Source organism: Pan paniscus, chromosome 1, assembly GCF_029289425.2.
Source record: "Pan paniscus chromosome 1, NHGRI_mPanPan1-v2.0_pri, whole genome shotgun sequence".
Classification (NCBI taxonomy): Eukaryota; Metazoa; Chordata; class Mammalia; order Primates; family Hominidae; genus Pan; species Pan paniscus.
The window spans coordinates 169,808,341-169,826,710 of NC_073249.2; the positions used below are offsets into that span (position 1 = coordinate 169,808,341).

An 18,370-nucleotide genomic window follows, 5' to 3' on the forward strand; every position below is an offset into this window, starting at 1 on the left:
GATTAATCAGCAAGAAGCCCAGGTGTCCTGTTGGTGCCTCTCTGGAGCCTCCTGTTAGGGAAGCACGGCATGAGAGGAAATGGGCACCTTGCAAGGAAAATCACCAGGCCTTGAATATTGGCTCTAGCCTGTATCAGTCAGATGAAGGCGGGTATATCTGTGACTGGAGCATGGAGTGAGGCACCCTGCGTTCGATCTCTCTGGGCTCACAAGAGTCAGTGAGATGACTCATAATGTCATCAATGCCGTAACGCCCACCCATTGTCCCTTTGGAAGTTGCTAGGATACTCTGCATCCATTCCTCTTTTTTTCCTGGTCTCACTACACTGCATCGGTACATTCCTACTGACAGCCATGGAAAGGCTAGTTTTGAGAGGCCAGGCAAAGCTAGCTTCTCTGTTCTCTGTTCTGCCCAGCCTGAGAACTTGTCTCTCAGGCTCAACTGCACATAGAGGTGGCCATTGTGTCCCCTGAGAAGGGTGGGGACCCCTGGAAGCACATGGGAGTTTCCTGCAGGCCTGCAGTATTCTAATACAATCAAATAGAAGGCAAGGAGGTCTATTAACTGCAAAGATCAGAAATTGGTCTTGGCCATCTGGGTGAGGCAGTGTGTGGCACAAAGGAAGGAACCCTGGCTTTGCGGGGACAGACAACCTCAGTTTGACCCTGCTCCTACCTCATACAACCTGTATGACCCTGAGCAAGTTGCTTTTCCTTGAGCACCAATTTCTTCATCCCTAAAATAGAGATAATAATACCTACCCTGCCGGGATTTCGTGAAGACATAAAACACCTACTAGTGTACGTGGCGTGTTGTAGGCATTTAATAAGTCAAGCTTGTTGCTGTTACTATGTTACTATTATTATTATAACAAGTGTTGCTTGTGCTCCTGTTGAAATGTATATGTCTTACCTAAAAAGAATAATACAGTGAACAATTATCATGGTAATAGTGTGAGTACAGGATGTGGGGTTTTGCAGTGTGTAACCTGTACTGATGTATGAGGTGCCCCTGAGTGGACAATAACTTTCTTTCTTTTTTTTTTTTTTTTTTTAGAGACAAGTGTCTCACTCTATTACCCAGGCTGGAGTGCAGTAGGGTGATCATAGCTCAGTGCTGCTTCAAACTCTTGGGCTCAAGTGATCCTCCCGCCTCAGCCTCCTGAGTGCCGAGACTATGGAACTCTGAGCATGTGCCACCATTCCTGACTAATTTTTTAAAATTTTTGGTTTGGTCTTGTTATGTTGCTAAAGCTGATCTCAAACTCCAAGCCTCAAGCAATCCTCCCACCTGGACCTCCCAAAGTGCTAGGATTACAAGCATAAGCCACCACATCTGGCCCTATTTTTTTTTTTATTCTCTAAAATTGGAATAAGAATAATAATACAGAAATCATGCATAATACCTCTAGCTACCATTTATTACATGTCTTTTGTATATTAAGCAATGTAATAAGTAACTTTCTAGCCTCTATCTAATCCAAACCGTACTACTAACATTTGCTGAATGTTGATCCTGTGTCAGGTACAATACTCCACATATTAAATATGTACTATCCATTAATCTTCAAATCAACCCAGTGAGATAGAAGGTGTTTATACCCATTTTACAAATAAAGTCATGGAGCCCTAGACAGATTTAAGAACTGCTCCCCAAATTACATAGATAAGAAGTGGCCATTTGAATTTTAACCTAGGTCTCTAAAACTCCAACATTCAGATTCTTACTCACTTTGCACACTGCCTAAGGCCTGTGAAGGAAGGTATTATAACCTGGTTTTACCACAAAGAGTCAGACTCTTAGAGAGCTTATGCAATTGACAGGGTCCTAAGTGCAGCAGGAAGAGGAGGCAAGGAGAAAACCCAGGATGGCCTGCCTTCCATCCTTCTGCCCTGTCCCTGAGACACACAGCTTCTGAGGCTATGAGACTTTAGAAACTTTTAGCAACTACAGAAATGTGATTACTAGCATTCTAGTTTTTGCTTACAGATCATCTCCTCAGAGAGGATTTCCCTGACCACTTCTCAGGATATAGGCTCTATGACAGCAAGGACTTTTGTCTTGTTCGTCTTGGCATCCCCAGTCCCTGGCACACAGTCTGGCACTTAGTTGGTGCTTGATACATTTCTGTCAATTACCTGAGTCCATGCATCCTTCTTTCCCAGGACACCAGGGAAACACCTGACTCTCCTTTTTCATTCTCCCAGGTTACGTTGCAATGGGCGCTGTCCTCCCGTCCTTCTGGGGTCAGCAGCCCCTCGTCCAACAGCAGATGGTCATGGGTGCCCAGCCACCAGTCGCTCAGGTGATGCCGGGGGCTCAACCCATTGCATGGGGCCAGCCGGGTCTCTTTCCTGCCACTCAGCAGCCCTGGCCAACTGTGGCCGGGCAGTTTCCGCCAGCCGCCTTCATGCCCACACAAACTGTTATGCCTTTGCCAGCTGCCATGTTCCAAGGTCCCCTCACCCCCCTTGCCACCGTCCCAGGCACGAGTGACTCCACCAGGTCAAGTCCACAGACCGACAAGCCCAGGCAGAAAATGGGCAAAGAAACGTTTAAGGATTTCCAGATGGCCCAGCCTCCGCCCGTGCCCTCCCGCAAACCCGACCAGCCCTCCCTCACCTGTACCTCAGAGGCCTTCTCCAGTTACTTCAACAAAGTCGGGGTGGCACAGGATACAGACGACTGTGATGACTTTGACATCTCCCAGTTGAATTTGACCCCTGTGACTTCTACCACACCATCGACCAACTCACGTGAGTGCCCCTCACTTAAGACATAAAACCCAATGAGAGCCGTAACTCATGTCTGGAGGTGGGGTTTCTGGGGTCAAATAACTCATCTCACTTGCATTAATCAGGCTTCTTTGTTTGTATTATTACTACTACTACTACTACTACGAGCTACCAATTTAGATACCACTGATAACATACAAACCTTCTTCATATGTTCCATGTTTATTTTTAGACTTATAATAATGCTTAATGATAAATTTTGTTAGACTTGTTTGACAGATAATGAAAGTGAGGCTCGAAGATGAAGACAATAGACAAAGTGGTATTGAATTGAATGTAAGCCTGGTGTTTTTCCACCATGTTACTCTGCCTCTTAAGATTTTGTTAGTTTGCTCTTCATTCGTTCATTTATTTATGTATAGACAGCTTATGACACACAGATTTTGGCGTGTCTTATTGAAATAAAAATGAATGCAAACTTTAAAAATTTGGGGAACAAGTTTTAAACATTAGAATATAAAATAAGGATCAAGAGAAAACTTAGGGCAGAGATACGCAGCCATAAGGTCTTAAATAGCTTTTATAGTTGAAGCCTCATTTTAGGTTAAAGCTTCTGATAGTTAAAGAGAACAAAAAGATAGTGCTGCAGAAAGTTCTGGACTGGGAACCTGGAGATCAGATTTATTACTGACCAGTTTTGTGCCTTTGGGCAAAGCACTTTATTTCTATGAGCCTCAGTTTCCTCATCTGTGTAAGCGATGGGTTATTAAAAGGATTCAATGGTATATGTACTCAAACATTATAGAACTCCCAGAATTTGAAGTATCTTTTATCCTCATTATTAGCACATGTTAAGTGTTTTTTTGCAGTCCTGGACCAGAGTTCTGGTGTTGACTCCTCCACCACAAGCTGTGTCTTTGGGCAAGCGTATGACTTCTCTGAGACTCAGTTTTATCATTGGTAAAATAAGTGAATTGGCTTGGATGAGCAGTGTGCATCCTTCTAGTTCCAGCTTTCAGTGAGTCTCCTCCAGCTCATATTTCTTCTGCAAACATCTGGAAAACAGTGACTGTGCAGCCAAATCAGAATCCAGATACACTTGAGCACATGTACACTTGTTTGACACAATTCAGGGAAGGTGTTCTGGTGACTCAGCCTGTGCCTTGACACCTGATAAGAGGAAAGAAAAGGCTCATGCTACAGTGAGTTTGGCGGTTTCATTACTGTCACAGGTGATATGGATCACTGCATGGCCAATACTGTGAACTGTCAAAAAAAACACCCCTAATGTTAATACAATTAGATTGTGCCATTTCAGCCAGGTTCAGAATGCTATTCTGAAAATGAATGCCCTCAACGTGTATAAACAACCCACTTGCAGTCAGGCCATACGATCTACATAGTGGCAGCATCTCTATTTATGCAGACTCACAGGGTTTCAATGAGGAATAATGAATAAAAAATGAAATGTTAAAGAAATGACAGCCATGCATAAATAAGCAAGCATCTTTTTAAAAACAAACATCTCTCTTTCAATGGACTTGTGTGCCAGCTACAAATGAAAGAGGAGAGTTTAAGTTCTTTGAGGGCAGGAACTGGCTCCATCATTCCTACACTTCTCATAATGCTAGCTTAGTGCCTGGCACATGAGAGGCATTTGGGAAAGGTTATGGAGAATGAAATAAACAAAATGGAGATGACTTAGCTACTGTTATGTTTCAGAGCATTGCTGGCAACCTCGGCACTATGGACATGTTGGGCCAGATAATTCTTTGTTTCAGAGGCTGTCCCACTGTAGGATGTTTAGCAGCAACCCTGGCCTCTAATCACTCTATGAGAGAAACGTATATCCCCTTCCTCTAGTGTCGAGAAAAATGACTCCAAGCATTGCCAAATGTACCCTAGGGATGAAATTGCCCCAGACTGAGAACCACTGCTTTAGAGTATTAGAAGCATCCTATAAAGCCTTCTAAAGATTAAGACACCTGCATAAATAAACTCCTGTTTATGCTTTCCATTGATTTCATTAGGTAAGTCTGAGCAGTATACCTGCCAGAACTGGCAACTCAGCTTGTGTTCTCAACCTTTAGTCAGCAAAAATCCACTTCAAATACAATTCAGGATCTAATTAAGCTAATATTTATTAAACATCTACTACCCTTCAGGGTGTTTGCATATAGCTTTAAACCCACTTTCAATATAGTTTGTTCCATAGTCATCTCCTGAAACAAAACAGATTTCATTGCAAATTTTTTTCCAAAAACTTGCTGTTTTATTTTGAACAAAATTAGAAAAACCAGTCTTTATATCCTCTGACCCATCAGTATCCCCTTAAGAATGTTTTGGGAAGAGGGTTGGTTGGATCAAAAGTGAACCTCAAATAGAAACAGAAAAGCACAGTTGGACTGGATAGTGTCAGACAGAGCTCTGTGAAATGCCAGTGCTGCTATTTCAGAGCTGTGTTAACCCTTCGCAAGTCACCTCACCTCCCTGAGCTGCAATTTCTCCATCTGGGAAACAAAAAAGTTATGATAACAACTTGCAGTATTTGTATTAAGGTGTATAATGAATGGGAAGTGCCTAGCACAGTGTCCAACTCATTGGCACATTATAAATAATAAGTTAGGAAATAGCATCATCTTTCTATATATAGATTCATCAGAGTAAAAAGTATGCACTAAGTTTTACAATCATTCACTGTCTGATTTCTAAGTTCTATAACATTAGGAAAATTCAGCTGCTAAATCAAGTCATGCCACCCTCTCACTTGGGTCTTAGCCAGTAACCGGTATTTTCAGTGACAAATTAGAATTTATTAAAAGAAGAGTGGTATCAAATGGCATATTTGTTCTAAACCTCTAAAACAAATGAGAGGAGATGTGGGTGGGTCAGCCCAGAAAATGCGTATCCTTTGTCCTTATAGAATCAAGTACCAGCTGTGAAGTTGCCATCAGCTACATCCATTTTCCCAGATCACTGAGACACTTTCTCTTTATTCAACATGTGTTTATTGAATACCTCCTATGTGCCAGGATTCAGAATCTGGTTCTACCAGTTGCCATGAGCAAATTAGCAAACTTCACTTTCCTTACCTGTCAAATTAGGATAACCTCTACCTCAAAGATGTTTTATGAGGATTAGAGATATTGTCTGTAAAGTTTCTAACAGTGTTTGACACATGAAAGGCACTCAATAACGTGCCCTCTGATGAAACACAGAAAGAAGAAAGCAAACCATAGCCCAGTAGTTCTCAGCTTGGTCATGCATCAGAATAACCTGTAGCAGGTTGTTCAAACACAGAGTCTCTGATTCAGTAGATCTGGGGTAGGGTCAGAAAATTTCATTTCTAACAAATTCCCAGATGCTACTGCTGCTGCTTGTCCAAGGACCATCCTTTGAGAACCACTGCCTTACCTATCAGTGTGGATGAGCTCCTTCCTGAAGTCAGATGTGTGAGAGGAAAGATCAATATGTACAGAGAAAGAATTCAAATATTCAACTGATTCCACTGGAAATAGGAAGAGGAATCCTAAGATTTGACTTGAATATAAGCAGATTCCTGAGGTTTCTTTGGGATACATTGATGGCAGCCAGGCACTTAAGATGTCTCTTTTTCTGTGGTCTCTGTGTAGCTCCAACCCCAGCCCCTAGACAGAGCTCTCCATCCAAATCATCTGCATCCCATGCCAGTGATCCTACCACAGATGACATCTTTGAAGAGGGCTTTGAAAGTCCCAGCAAAAGCGAAGAGCAAGAAGCTGTAAGTGACCAGTTTGTTATTTGTTTGTGTCTTTCCTTAAAATTAAGACCTCTGTAACTGAAATGGATAATGCATGAGGAAGCCTACATAGAAAAGAATGCTGGCTCAATCTCATAAGTTCTCAAGGGGTTGCTAAAGGGGCTTTCTTTTGTGTTCAAATGAGTCAGCTGAAAAGGACTGCCTTTTTATTAAATTGTTACTACAAGTCCACATTTGTGGTGTAGCATCCTCTAAATGCCGTTGCACCCTCCTTTACAATAACTGATTGTGCTGCATGAAAGTATATCCAGGTGTCTTATATTTTCAATGCTTGAAAAGAGAAAAAAAAAAGTATTATCTTCTTGTGTTCTAGCCTGATGGATCACAGGCCTCATCCAACAGTGATCCATTTGGTGAGCCCAGTGGGGAGCCCAGTGGTGATAATATAAGTCCACAGGCCGGTAGCTAGATAGCGCAGGTCTGGGTAGGTATCTGTCCTTTTTATCTCCTTTACCCTTAAGCTATCTGCTTTCCCTTTTGGTTGTTCTTCACTTCTGAAGCCACATCCTCAATGTTTGCACCATGTCTCCTTGCCTGAGCTGTATTGCTGATGTTTGCACCATCGCTCCTTCCCTGAACTGTATTCCTGATGTTTGCACTATTTCTTCTTGCCTGAGCTATATTACCAGTGTCTGCACCATGTCCCTTTGCCTGGTGTCTACATTCTACTTTGCCTTTTCTCATGGATGCATGACCTTTGACATACCCTGGGAGGTAGGGGTAGGGGTGAGAAGTGGGAACTGATCATATTATTTTATTAATAATATGTTCTGCGTGGTTGGTGGTGATAGAATGAGGCATGGTCCATGCTACTTAGCATGCATTTAGTTTCTGGAAGCATCAACATTTTGAGATGGACACATTCTGCCCACCCTGATAATTTCTCAGTGAGCCATGGTCCAGATGCTTTAATCTTTTAAGCAAAATGTCACTGCATTTGCCTACACTCTGCAGATCTAAAGAGGTCACCAATCAAACACACAGAGAAGCCAGACTAAGAAGCAAAAATAAGCAGTGCTTGAAATAAGATTGATCAAGATGTAAGATCAGAGGCAGCCCTTTTCGTCTAGCCAGAAAGGACCCTGCACCCTGCACCCTTTCTGATGTGAAATTCAAAGCCCAGAGATGTGTAGCACTCACTTCTAAGGCTGTGCTATTTGCACCTGTGCTGCAGCATGTGGATTGCCACCAAATCACTTCAGATTCCATCAGCAGCTACTTTGAGAGAGATGTACTTACATTTACTAGAAGTGGCTTTTGGCACTTGAATTTCAATACATCTGATTTGATCGAAAGAAAGAGGAGCTGATGAAGCAAACCTTCTTAGGAGACAGAAGTACACCTTGTTACCCAGACATGATTTCTAAGGTCACTTCTTGACAAATGTGTTCAATTTTCAGATACTTTCTTAGTTTTCTATAAACACACAGGACTGCAAGGCCATTCCCAAAGGGCTCCTTTTTAAAGTTCTGAACAGTATGGTCAAAACCATTAAAATGGTAAACGGTTTTCTCCACTCATAAATGGATTCTGAGGCTACCTCAGAATTAGTCTTAGTCCACACGTAAGTTAGACAGTTACTGAAAGCTTATATGGTATTTTGAAAGTGTATTTTGTTAACAGGTATTTTTATTAAAGAACCTAACACACTGTGTAGTGTAGGTTGCCACATTTTGTATCAGTGCAATAGCACATAATAATATGTCATGCCATGCAAAACCACCTATGATTCGCTTAGAAGTTCACTCTTGCAAAGCTACTTCAGGAGTTGATATATTGAAAGCAAAGTCAATGTTTCAGGAAAAAGAAAAGTTGGGGACTATAGGCAGACTCCTTGGGATGATTCCTCATGAGGTATTTTACCCCCTGCCTAAGTTGTATTTCACGTGCTCAACCTTGCCTTAAAAAATTTGATGAATGAACTAGAGGTGACAAGAGCCATTCATCAGGATAACAGCAAACATCATCCTAAAATTGAAGTTCTTCTAGAAAACACAGATGACTTACACCATTTGCAGATCAATGTATTAAACCCTCATCTTTATGAACCTGTTCAGCTTGAGACAATCCTACAAGCCAAACTGTTTCATGGGGCTTTGGTCTGTTCCACATTTAATGCTCTGTCCAGTACCCCAAGCCACAGCTGAGCTGTAAATGGACATAGCATAGTAGTGTGGGAAGAACTCAGGATTTGGACTTGAGTTTAAATCCTAACTCAGCTACTTAATAGTGGGAAATCTTGGGCAAGAACCAAAATTTGAGTCTTGGTTTCTTCATCTGCTAGAAGGGGCTTATATTCTCCATAATGGTAACTGAGATAGTTTATGTTGAGTATCTAGCACAGAGACAGACACTGAGTAATCAGCTTAAAATTTGGCTTAAAAAAATATCTAGGTTCTGGAACAACATTGTTTGAGTTCAGCATCTGTCTCCACCACTTCCTGGCTATGTGACACTGCTGAGATTTTATAATTATTCTCTATCTTGTTTTCTTCATTTGAAAAATAAGGATAAAAATAGTGTCCACCTCATAGGGTTATTATGTGAACTAAATAAAGTGATATATGTGAAGCTCTTAGCACTGTGTATAGCACATAGAAAGCACCTAATAGATGCTAGCTACCCTCATCATCACCATCACCATCATCATTATCATCATCACATATATCCAATTAATGCACGCTCCCCACTCTCTTGGATTTTATACATTTAGCTTTTATGTATAAGGCCATATGGTTGGGAAGTTTTGCTTTGTACTTTGTCTTCAGATAATTAATTTTCAATATGTGTCACAACAGCTTTGGAAGGGAAAAAAAGAAAAAAGCCTGCTGCTTAGCTCTCTGGCTTGCCCCACCGCATAGTCAAATCAGAATGGCCCTGGTTTGCGCCTCACACAGCTCACTGCCAAAAAATGGGCTGTCTTAGAATCACATGCAAGTCAAAATAAGTACCTCCCAGCTCCAGAGGAGGGCTGGACTGTAATCTTCAGTGAAGTAATTTTCTCCCTTTGAAAGCTTAGCCTGGCCACTTCACAGTTATCAAGATTCAAGTGCCAAGGGGCAGATGCCAGCTTTGCAGACATAGCCACTATGACACACATGGGGGACGTCTGGGAGAGCCATTCTGGGTCCCTCCATCAATAGCAGCACAAGACACATTTAATCTTTCCATCTCCATCCCATTCCCCCATCCACCCAACTGAAAATTTACTGACTGCAATTTCTTAGTGCCTTTCCAAACATTTGGAGAAGAGAGACCATGCAGGGAAAGTTATGTTCATGGCTTTATTTTTTTCCCCTCTGCTTTCATACGGTTGGAAAGCAAGAGTCCTGTCTCTCTTATCACCCTTGCAACCATTATCACCAGCTGTTTTTTATTAGAAATACCTGCACAGTTCTGAGTAAGTAGGGATGACATCTGTTGATAAGCTAAAGCCATATCACACCATAGTAAGAGGAAATAGACGGACTCAATCCCCGCAGGTGGAAGCTTCAGGGCCAATCTCAAACAGCAGTTCTGTTTTAGCAATAAAGGAAAATATCTTCAATTACTTCACTTTTTTTCCCCTACCCTCCCATCTGGGAGAATCACGTGTCTTTGAAAGACTGGGTCAACAAGGGCAAAAAAGAACCAAAATAATATTATAATGACTGGTATGGGAATGGCAGGTAATTTATACTTCACTGATGTGTTGCTGGAGCAATTTTAAGGGCGAAATGTTAGCTTTTGAGGAGATGAAATAAAAATGAAAACATTTATTTGGTTAAATGGCTAAGTAAATAAACTGCCTATCAGACTTTCCCAGCTGTCAAGTCAGAGTAGCATCTGTAACAATGGGGAATTGTTTGGTCTGCCTCCCTTAGTAACAATAGATATTGCCATAAATAATAAGTTGCTGTCATTTTTTAATACCGATCTTCGTGGTGGGAATGCAAGACATATAACGTATTACCTGATGGATTTCTAGTGTTCAAGGGAAAAGAAAGCTGAAACCTCAGATGCTTTGGGAAGAAGAATCTTAAGAGAGTGAGAGAGGAAGAGAGAGAGAGAAAAAAGGAGGAAGGAAGGGAAGGGAAGAAAAGGAAAGAAAGGAAGAAACAAAACACAGAGTCAGGGGCCTTAGGTCTGATTTCTACTTCCAAAGCAAGTCACCTTAGGTAAGCATATATCCTTTCATATGGATAAATACAGATAATTGCAATAGCTCTCTCCCCAAGCTGTCCAAGAATCAAATAATATCATAAACATGAAAGTGTTTTATAAGCTTTGAAAGTAAAGTACGTGTATTTGGGATTACTATTACCATTCTCTTTTTAAATACAACCAAACAACAGACCCTTAATATAAAGAACCACAAAACAACAGAAAATGACCTATTTTATGGACACAGAACTCAATGACAAGTCCAACCTAAGTTTTTGGAGGGCACAGTGTCCCACTTCCTTGGACCTTTATGAAGAGACTCCCTGTCGAGGTCCTGTAGCTGGAAAGTGATGGCACTGGATCAGGCAGAAGATGACCAGGGTCTGGCTAAGGGCAGTGTCAGCCAGGACCCCAGGCATAGTGCCAAGAGATGTTTAAAAGCTGAAATCAACGGAAGGTTAAGACCGAAGAGACATGGGAGGTGAGGAAGAGGACATAAGGTAGGATGACACCCAGGTTCCTGGCATGGGGATCTACATGGTGCCAATCACTGTGCTAAGGAACACAAGCAGCATGTTTGAGCAGAAAGAAGACAAGTTTACTTTGGGACCAACTGAACTCAAGGTGCCCATGAGACTTCCAAGTAGAGAGGCCAGCAGGCTGCTGGATACAACCTCTGGAGATCAAAAGAGAAATCAAGGCTAGACATGGAGATTTCCATATGGGTTTCAGCCATTGGAGTAGTGAGTGCAAGTAGAATACACAGATCATCTAACCAGAAGTTGCCAAACTCTCTGTAAATATGTGTGCCTTGTGGGCCATACTGTCTCTATTACAGCTACTCTACCATTGTCACAGGAAAGCAGCAAAAGATGATGCATAAATGAATGAATGTAGCTGTGTTCTAATAAGACTTTATTTACAAACATAGGCAGCTGCCAGAATTGGCTAACAGAATTAGATCAGGCTCACTGTTTCTAGAACCACTGCGGAAGGTAATCATGATGCCTTTCACTTACTAATAATAATAAGATATATTTTAAAATTACTAGCATCACCTAATTTAATCCTCACAGGAACACTCAGGTATTTTTATTATTCCCATTTCACAAATATTACAGACAAGGTAGAGAGTTTAACAACTTGCTAAAATCCTGAGATTCACATGTAATAGCACCAGGATTTGAATCTAGACCCAGATTAAGTAATTCAAACGCACTCAAACAGAATCAGGAAGGACACCTGGGTTTTAATAGCATCACATCAATTTAGATGTGTGATATGAGGCAGATGGTTTCATTTCTGACCTTTGGTTTCCTTTTCTGTAAAACAGTTCCCACAGGTCCTTTCAGCTCTGACATTTTAAGACCATCTAACTTGCCCAAAGTCACCCAGCTACAGCATGGAACCAATCCCCAAATAAGATCTTCCAGCAGCATCTCTCCCTCAGGCTGTCTCTATTCCCGTCTAACACAGGAGAAGACAGAAATCCCTAAAATACGCTGACTTCATTAGTATCCCCAGAGACTATCAGTCCTAGATGCAACCTGCTCCCAGTAACCAGGAGCTTACTCAGAAAAGGCCTTCCTGCTTATGGTAGATAATTAGTGTCAGCAACTTCAGCGTCATCATCTGTTATATAACAAGGCCAAAAAAGATGATGTACATGTGCAAAACAGATCATTGATGCCCATCATTGTTGTTATTATTGACAGGGAAATAGAATGTTCTTCAGAACATGCACAGTTGCCTCGAAACTCAGGTGGTGCATCTCTGTATGCACCATGCAGATTTCAGCACCCAAGACCCCAGGAACAAGGGCATTCGGCAGTGTCAATCCCTAAGGGATTATCATCAAATCCATTCGGTGTTTAGAAGACTTTTCTACCCTAACAGCCAGACTTTCAGACTCAAAGTGGCCAGAAAGCTTTGTTTTTCCTTTTGTTTGAATATAAAGAAAAAGAAGGCTGCCAGCATTTAAGATACTTCATGTTATACGAGCTCACTTGTAACTTGTCACAGTCCCATGAGGTAGATGTTATTCCCTCCACTTTACAAATGAAGGAACTGGGGTCCAGATAGGTGAGATGCTCGCCTAAGTTCATATCGGAAGTTAGGAGGATTTCTGGGGTCTTAGATGTTATTCACTCCACTTTACAAATGAAGGAACTGGGGTCCAGATAGGTGAGATGCTCGCCTAAGTTCATATAGGAAGTTAGGAGGATTTCTGGGGTCTTTCTGGCTCCCCAAACCCATGCATTTTTCCTGACCCTCCACATGGATTCAGATAGAACTTTGAGTTATTTTAGCCTTTTTCCCCTCTGACTACCAATACCTTTTTCATTTGTCAAGCCAAGGAATGTAAAACTCCCACTGAGCTAGTCCTAAGTTTTAGGGCTAAAAGACCATGAGGCTGAAGTTGCTGCCTGGGCAGGGTAATGCTGAGGGACTCAAGCTTTGACTCACCATCCAGCTTTAGTCTGATCCTCAGCTTCGCTTGGCACTTTTCTTACCCTAGGCCCCCAGGATGGGGCATAAGTAGGCTCACTCAGCAAGCTGATTGCATGGCGCACCATCGACCTCACATCTGAGATCACCTTTGTCAGCATGCAGTGTCTTCGCTCCACTAGTAAGATGTATTGCTTTTGACATACTTTTGTCAAAGGTAGTCAATCTTTCCAAAAACAAATACAAGAAATATTAAATGGGCAGAAAGTAATCAGCACAATTTAGGTAGCTTCCAAGAGCGTCTTGTTATAATGTGACATAGGAAACCATTTGCCCTTATACTTCATGCCAAAGAGCTGGGGCTGGGAGAAGAAAGCAAGGAAATCAGCACAGAAATGGGAGTCTGAACCCTGGGCTGCTCCCTGGCTCTCCACTGTCTCCTGTATGGCTTTGGGAAAGTACCCCTTGTGTCTGGGGCTTCAGTTTCTGCATGCGGAAAAGGAGCTGTGGGTGTGAGGGCCCTTCCAGCTTCAACCTTCTATGAGAGGGAACACATGGTAGTGGAGAGGATAGTAGGCTTAAAAAGACCTGAGTATGTTTACATGAAACTCTAGAAAAAACAAACCTAGTCTATAGCAATCAAAAGCAGATCAGAGCTGGCACTGAGATAGGGAGTTGACTGAGAAGGCACAAGAGAAGTCTTTAGGGTGAAGAAATGCTCTATAGCTGACATGGGTGTATATATTTGTCAAGTTCATTAAACTGTACATTTAAAATGGGTACATTTCATTGTATGTAAATTATACCTCACTGAAATTGATTTAAAAACAAGACTAGGTAAAATCATGGAGATGGAAAGTAGATTAGACTAGGGCTGGGGATTTGGGGAATGAATGGGGAGTTAATTGCTTAATGGGTACAGAGTTTCTGTTTGGGGTGATGAAAGAGTTTTGGAAATGATGCTGATGGTTGCACAACATTGTGAATGTAATTAATGCTGCTGAATTGTACACTTAAACGTGGTTAAAATGGCAAAGGTTATGTTGTTTATGTTTCACCACAAATAAAAATCTAAAAAAGATTTGAAAAAAAAAGCAGTATGTCCCAGCTCTGCTGTGTGCTGGCTGAGTAACTGCACAGATCACCCAACTGCAGGGAGCCCAGGCTTCTTTGCTGTAAAATGAAGACAGGAGCTCTAAAGGCACAGTCCTGGTGTGTAGCTCAAGTAAGACTATGTGACATTGGAAAGACCATATATAAACTGTAAAAGTTTCTGTAGAGATATACCATTATTACTCCAGTTCTGTGAGTCCACTTGGCTGCTGTAGTCAAGCACATAATTCATAGATAGTTAAAGGACATGTGGAGCAGTCTGCAAACGGTGGAAGTTTCTGTTATCCACAGGGCCCTGCAGCCAGGTTGTTTGCATTAACTCCACATTCATTCTGCACAATTTTTCTAGGCTGGTCCAGCACCATTCTTTTATTAATAACTGAGAGCTCATCTGCAATTGCACCTATGTGCTATGAAGGAGAGGTCATTTGAAAAGAAACCCACAGGTGATTATTAGGCCTGAAACCATTGTCTATAAAGGGAGGATAAAGCCACACTCCCAGACATAAGGGACCTAATGTTTTTTGGAGTATCTCCTATGTTTCAGACTCTGTGCTAGACAATCAACATGTTTTCTCCTTCACAGAGGGTATTTCTAGCCTCATTTTACAGATGAGGAAACTGGCACCCAAAGATGTTAAGTACCCTGCACAGAATCCTAGGGCTGCTAAATGTGTGATGGTAAGAAAAAGAACAGCAGCCTCTGACAGTCAGGTGCAGGCCCACCCCCACAGCAAGGTGCTGGCATTCTCCTGTTGAACATCAACATTTCACATACCATCAGCATAAGGCAAGGCCACTCAGTGACCATGATAGGTCAAGACAAAATCAAGACCACCAGGTCATCATGGCTGAACACAGGCAAAACATGAACATTGTCAAAATTGGAAAACTGATCAAACATTTCTCTAGCCTGGTTTCAGCCTTGCTCTGTTCTTCTTGCCTTCCAGATAAGTATTGTTGGGATAATCACAGAATTACCCCCACATTATGACAGCATCCAATTCAGAGAAAAACCCCACTTTGTTGACCATCCCCAAAATTACTTACCTTAAGCCCAAATCTTATGATACATTCTTTCTAACACCCTCTTTCAGAGATGCCTCATTGCTCCTCCCTCTGCGGTGAGGAATAACCCAACATGTTCAACTACAGATGTGTCCCTGGTGGTCTTTGCAGCAGATCATTGGCTGGAGAACACTAAGCTAGGCCTGCATGACTTAGTCTCCTGTGCTTTTACTGCACCTTCGAGAAAATTGGGTGTTTCACTTACAGAAAGGTTAGAGGGTGGATTTTGCTTTAGATTTTACTATATGGTTTCCATCTACTCTGTTATCTAAAAATAAAGATATTAATATGTCAGAATCATATTAAAGTTCACAACTATTTGCCAACTTCCACTAAGAAGAGAACTGTTCATTTACTCACACATGTCTTCATTCTTCATGTTGTTAGTGGATGCACCTCCCATGTTCCAAGCTTCATTCAGAATTCGGGATACTGACATGCAAGGCCCAGTGGAGCTCAGTGTAGAACATGCTAGGAGATGCCATAGTAGGAGTGAAGACAGAGATCTGCACAGGTTCTGAAGCATCCAGGAGCACAGTGGCTCGTGTCACCTGCAGAGTCCAGGAAGCCTTGATATTTCAGCTAGGTCTTAAAGTATGAACTTTAGGAACAAAGAAGGCTCCGAAGCCAGAAGGAATTGCCTGAATGAAGTCTCAGAGATGGGAAGACTCCAGCATGTGAGGGTGAACCCCAAGTAGGGTTTGGAAGGTAGGGTGTAGGAGAGAGTGGCAGTAGGAGAGGCTGGTTGGGAAGGTGGGCGTTATGTGCAGTCTTGAGGAGTTTGCCTTTTCCTTTGAGTGACAAGGAGCCAGGAGGGCTGTTTCAGGCAGGAGACTGGCATGGCCAAATCCATTTCAGAAAGATCATCCTGGAGAGGCATAAAGAAAGATTTTTTAACATGATTTACGTGACCTGAAGGTAGAGTTTTGATTCATGGTCTAGAAGGGGTATTTATTAGCTCTAATGGACTAAGAGACTAATGGGCCTTGTGTGCCTGGCGAAGGTGCTTTGACCTACCCTGTGGGTGATGGGGAGCCTCTGAAGGATTTGAAGCAGGGCAGAGACGTGGACAAATCTGCCAAAAGAAAACAAACAAACAAACAAAAACATCAACAGCATGTTATGTTAATGTGCGATTCCATTTAGACTTTTGGAATTTTGAAAATAGCTCAAAGACCCCGTTATGACCTCGACAGAGGCCAGGTTGGAAATTTCTGAATCCAATGATTCTTTAGCTCCCCTCTAACTCTGACAGTCTAAGATTCCGTAATAAGGAAGGTAGAGCTATTGCCAAAACATATAATGCATCACAGTGTCAGACTTTGGGATTATCTGCTGCTGGGGGTTTTCCACACCACTGCTCCCCTTCATTAGTGGGGATAATTGAGAGTTGACTGCAGTCGTTACTGCTGTTGTGATGGGTATTTGAAGCTAAATTCGGGCAAGTAGGAGATGTGTGAATATTTATCTCAGCTGCAGAAAGTTAATGCAGTGTGGCATTAATTACCCTGTCTGAGCCTGCTGTCTTCTTCTGTTTTTAGGTGTCATTTTCAGTTGGATACATTAGTTTCCAAAATTAGAATAGAGCAAATTGTAGGGTGAGATCAAGGCAGCCTGACTTCTTGGGGCATCCAAAAAGAAGAATGGGCTGAGAACATCTATCCAGGAAACATTAATATGCGTGCTTGAAGCCCAGCACAGGCAAAAGGAAATATTTTTCCCCAGTAGTTGTACTTAACTATTTTTGACTCCACCTACTGCACTTGTAGAACACAAACACACAATAAAGTTACATGTTTAGCCTTACAACATGTATTTGAAATAGTTCAAGAAACTGGAAAGGAATAGATTTGGTGTTTAATAAATCATAATCTTACTATAGATTTTGCTACATTTGATTTTGAGAGAATAAAGCCAAATTGGAGTGTATTTAGGACAAAGGGATCAGAACTGTGAGGAAACTAGAAACAGCATTATAGTCATTCAGTAATTCAACAGACTCTCATTGAGGACCTACTGTGCTAGGTTCATATTTGTAAAATGGCAGAAGGAGGCCTGGCGCGGTGGCTCACACCTGTAATCTCAGCACTTTGGGAGGCCGAGGTGGGCGGATCACAAGGTCAGGAAATTGAGACCATCCTGGCTGACACAGTGAAACCCTGTCTGTACTAAAAAATATAAAAAATTAGCCGGGCGTGGTGGTGGGCACCTGTAGTCCCAGCTACACGGGAGGCTGAGGCAGGAGAATGGTGTGAACCTGGGAGGCCAAGCTTGCAGTGAGCCAACAGCGCGCCACTGCACTCTAGCCTGGGCGACAGAGTGAGACTCCATCTCAAAAAAAAAAAAAAAGGCAGAAGGAACTGGCAAGTGGTAACCTAGAAGTAGGACATGGAAGAATGGGCTTCCGTACTTTTCTGTCATCAGACATTTGGACGAAGGATTGTACTTATTTACATTTCCAAGGGCAGTAGAAAGTCTACGGGCAGAAGGCATGGAGGGACAAGTTGGCACTTTGTTACACTGCATAATAGGGTGCCTCCAAGGAAAGAAGTTCCTTCCCACTGGAAGAATACAAACATAACAAGTTCTAGAGGAACCAGAAATTGGATCTGATGGCAGGAGTCTTGGGGTCTACTCTTGGCATGGATACTAAGTAACCCTGTGACTCTGAAGAAACAAAAGCTGTCTTCACAGGACTTCAGATTCCTCATCTGTACAATGATGGGCCAGTACAACCTTATCTTCTAGGCCATTCCACTTTACAGTAGAAAGCAAGCAATATGATATGCTACACACAAGAGACAGCACAATGACCTTGAGATCACAAACCTTTCAGAACTTCAGTTTTTATCTGCAAAGGGAGGACTCAAAAAATAAAAGCCACCCTCAGGACTATAAGGCAGATAAATAAGACATGAGGTGCTTTGTAAACTCTGAAGCACCAATGGATGGAAAGATTGGGGTCTCTCTCTCTCTGTCTCTCCCTCCTCATGGTCACTGTTGTAAAAGATTAGAAAAAGCACTGGCCCCTGGACCCTGTTTTCAGTTCTCATGTCTCTAGAC

General features: G+C 42.1%; 1 protein-coding gene across 9 annotated transcripts in view; it reads left to right on the forward strand.

The window, feature by feature from the left end:
* The window catches only part of DAB1 (DAB adaptor protein 1), a 1,250,774-nt gene that overhangs the window by 1,227,860 nt on the left and 4,544 nt on the right, over positions 1–18,370 (forward strand). For 8 of the 9 annotated variants that reach the window (XM_008977956.4, XM_008977957.4, XM_063600991.1 and 5 more), the window contains 3 exons: positions 2,209–2,757; positions 6,369–6,496; positions 6,849–6,959. In XM_008977956.4, coding sequence (XP_008976204.1) covers positions 2,209–2,757; positions 6,369–6,496; positions 6,849–6,944 — 773 coding nt within the window. In that variant the 3' untranslated portion in view covers positions 6,945–6,959. The remainder of the gene's footprint in view (positions 1–2,208; positions 2,758–6,368; positions 6,497–6,848; positions 6,960–18,370) is intronic. The other variant, XM_063600986.1, reaches the window with a different exon arrangement.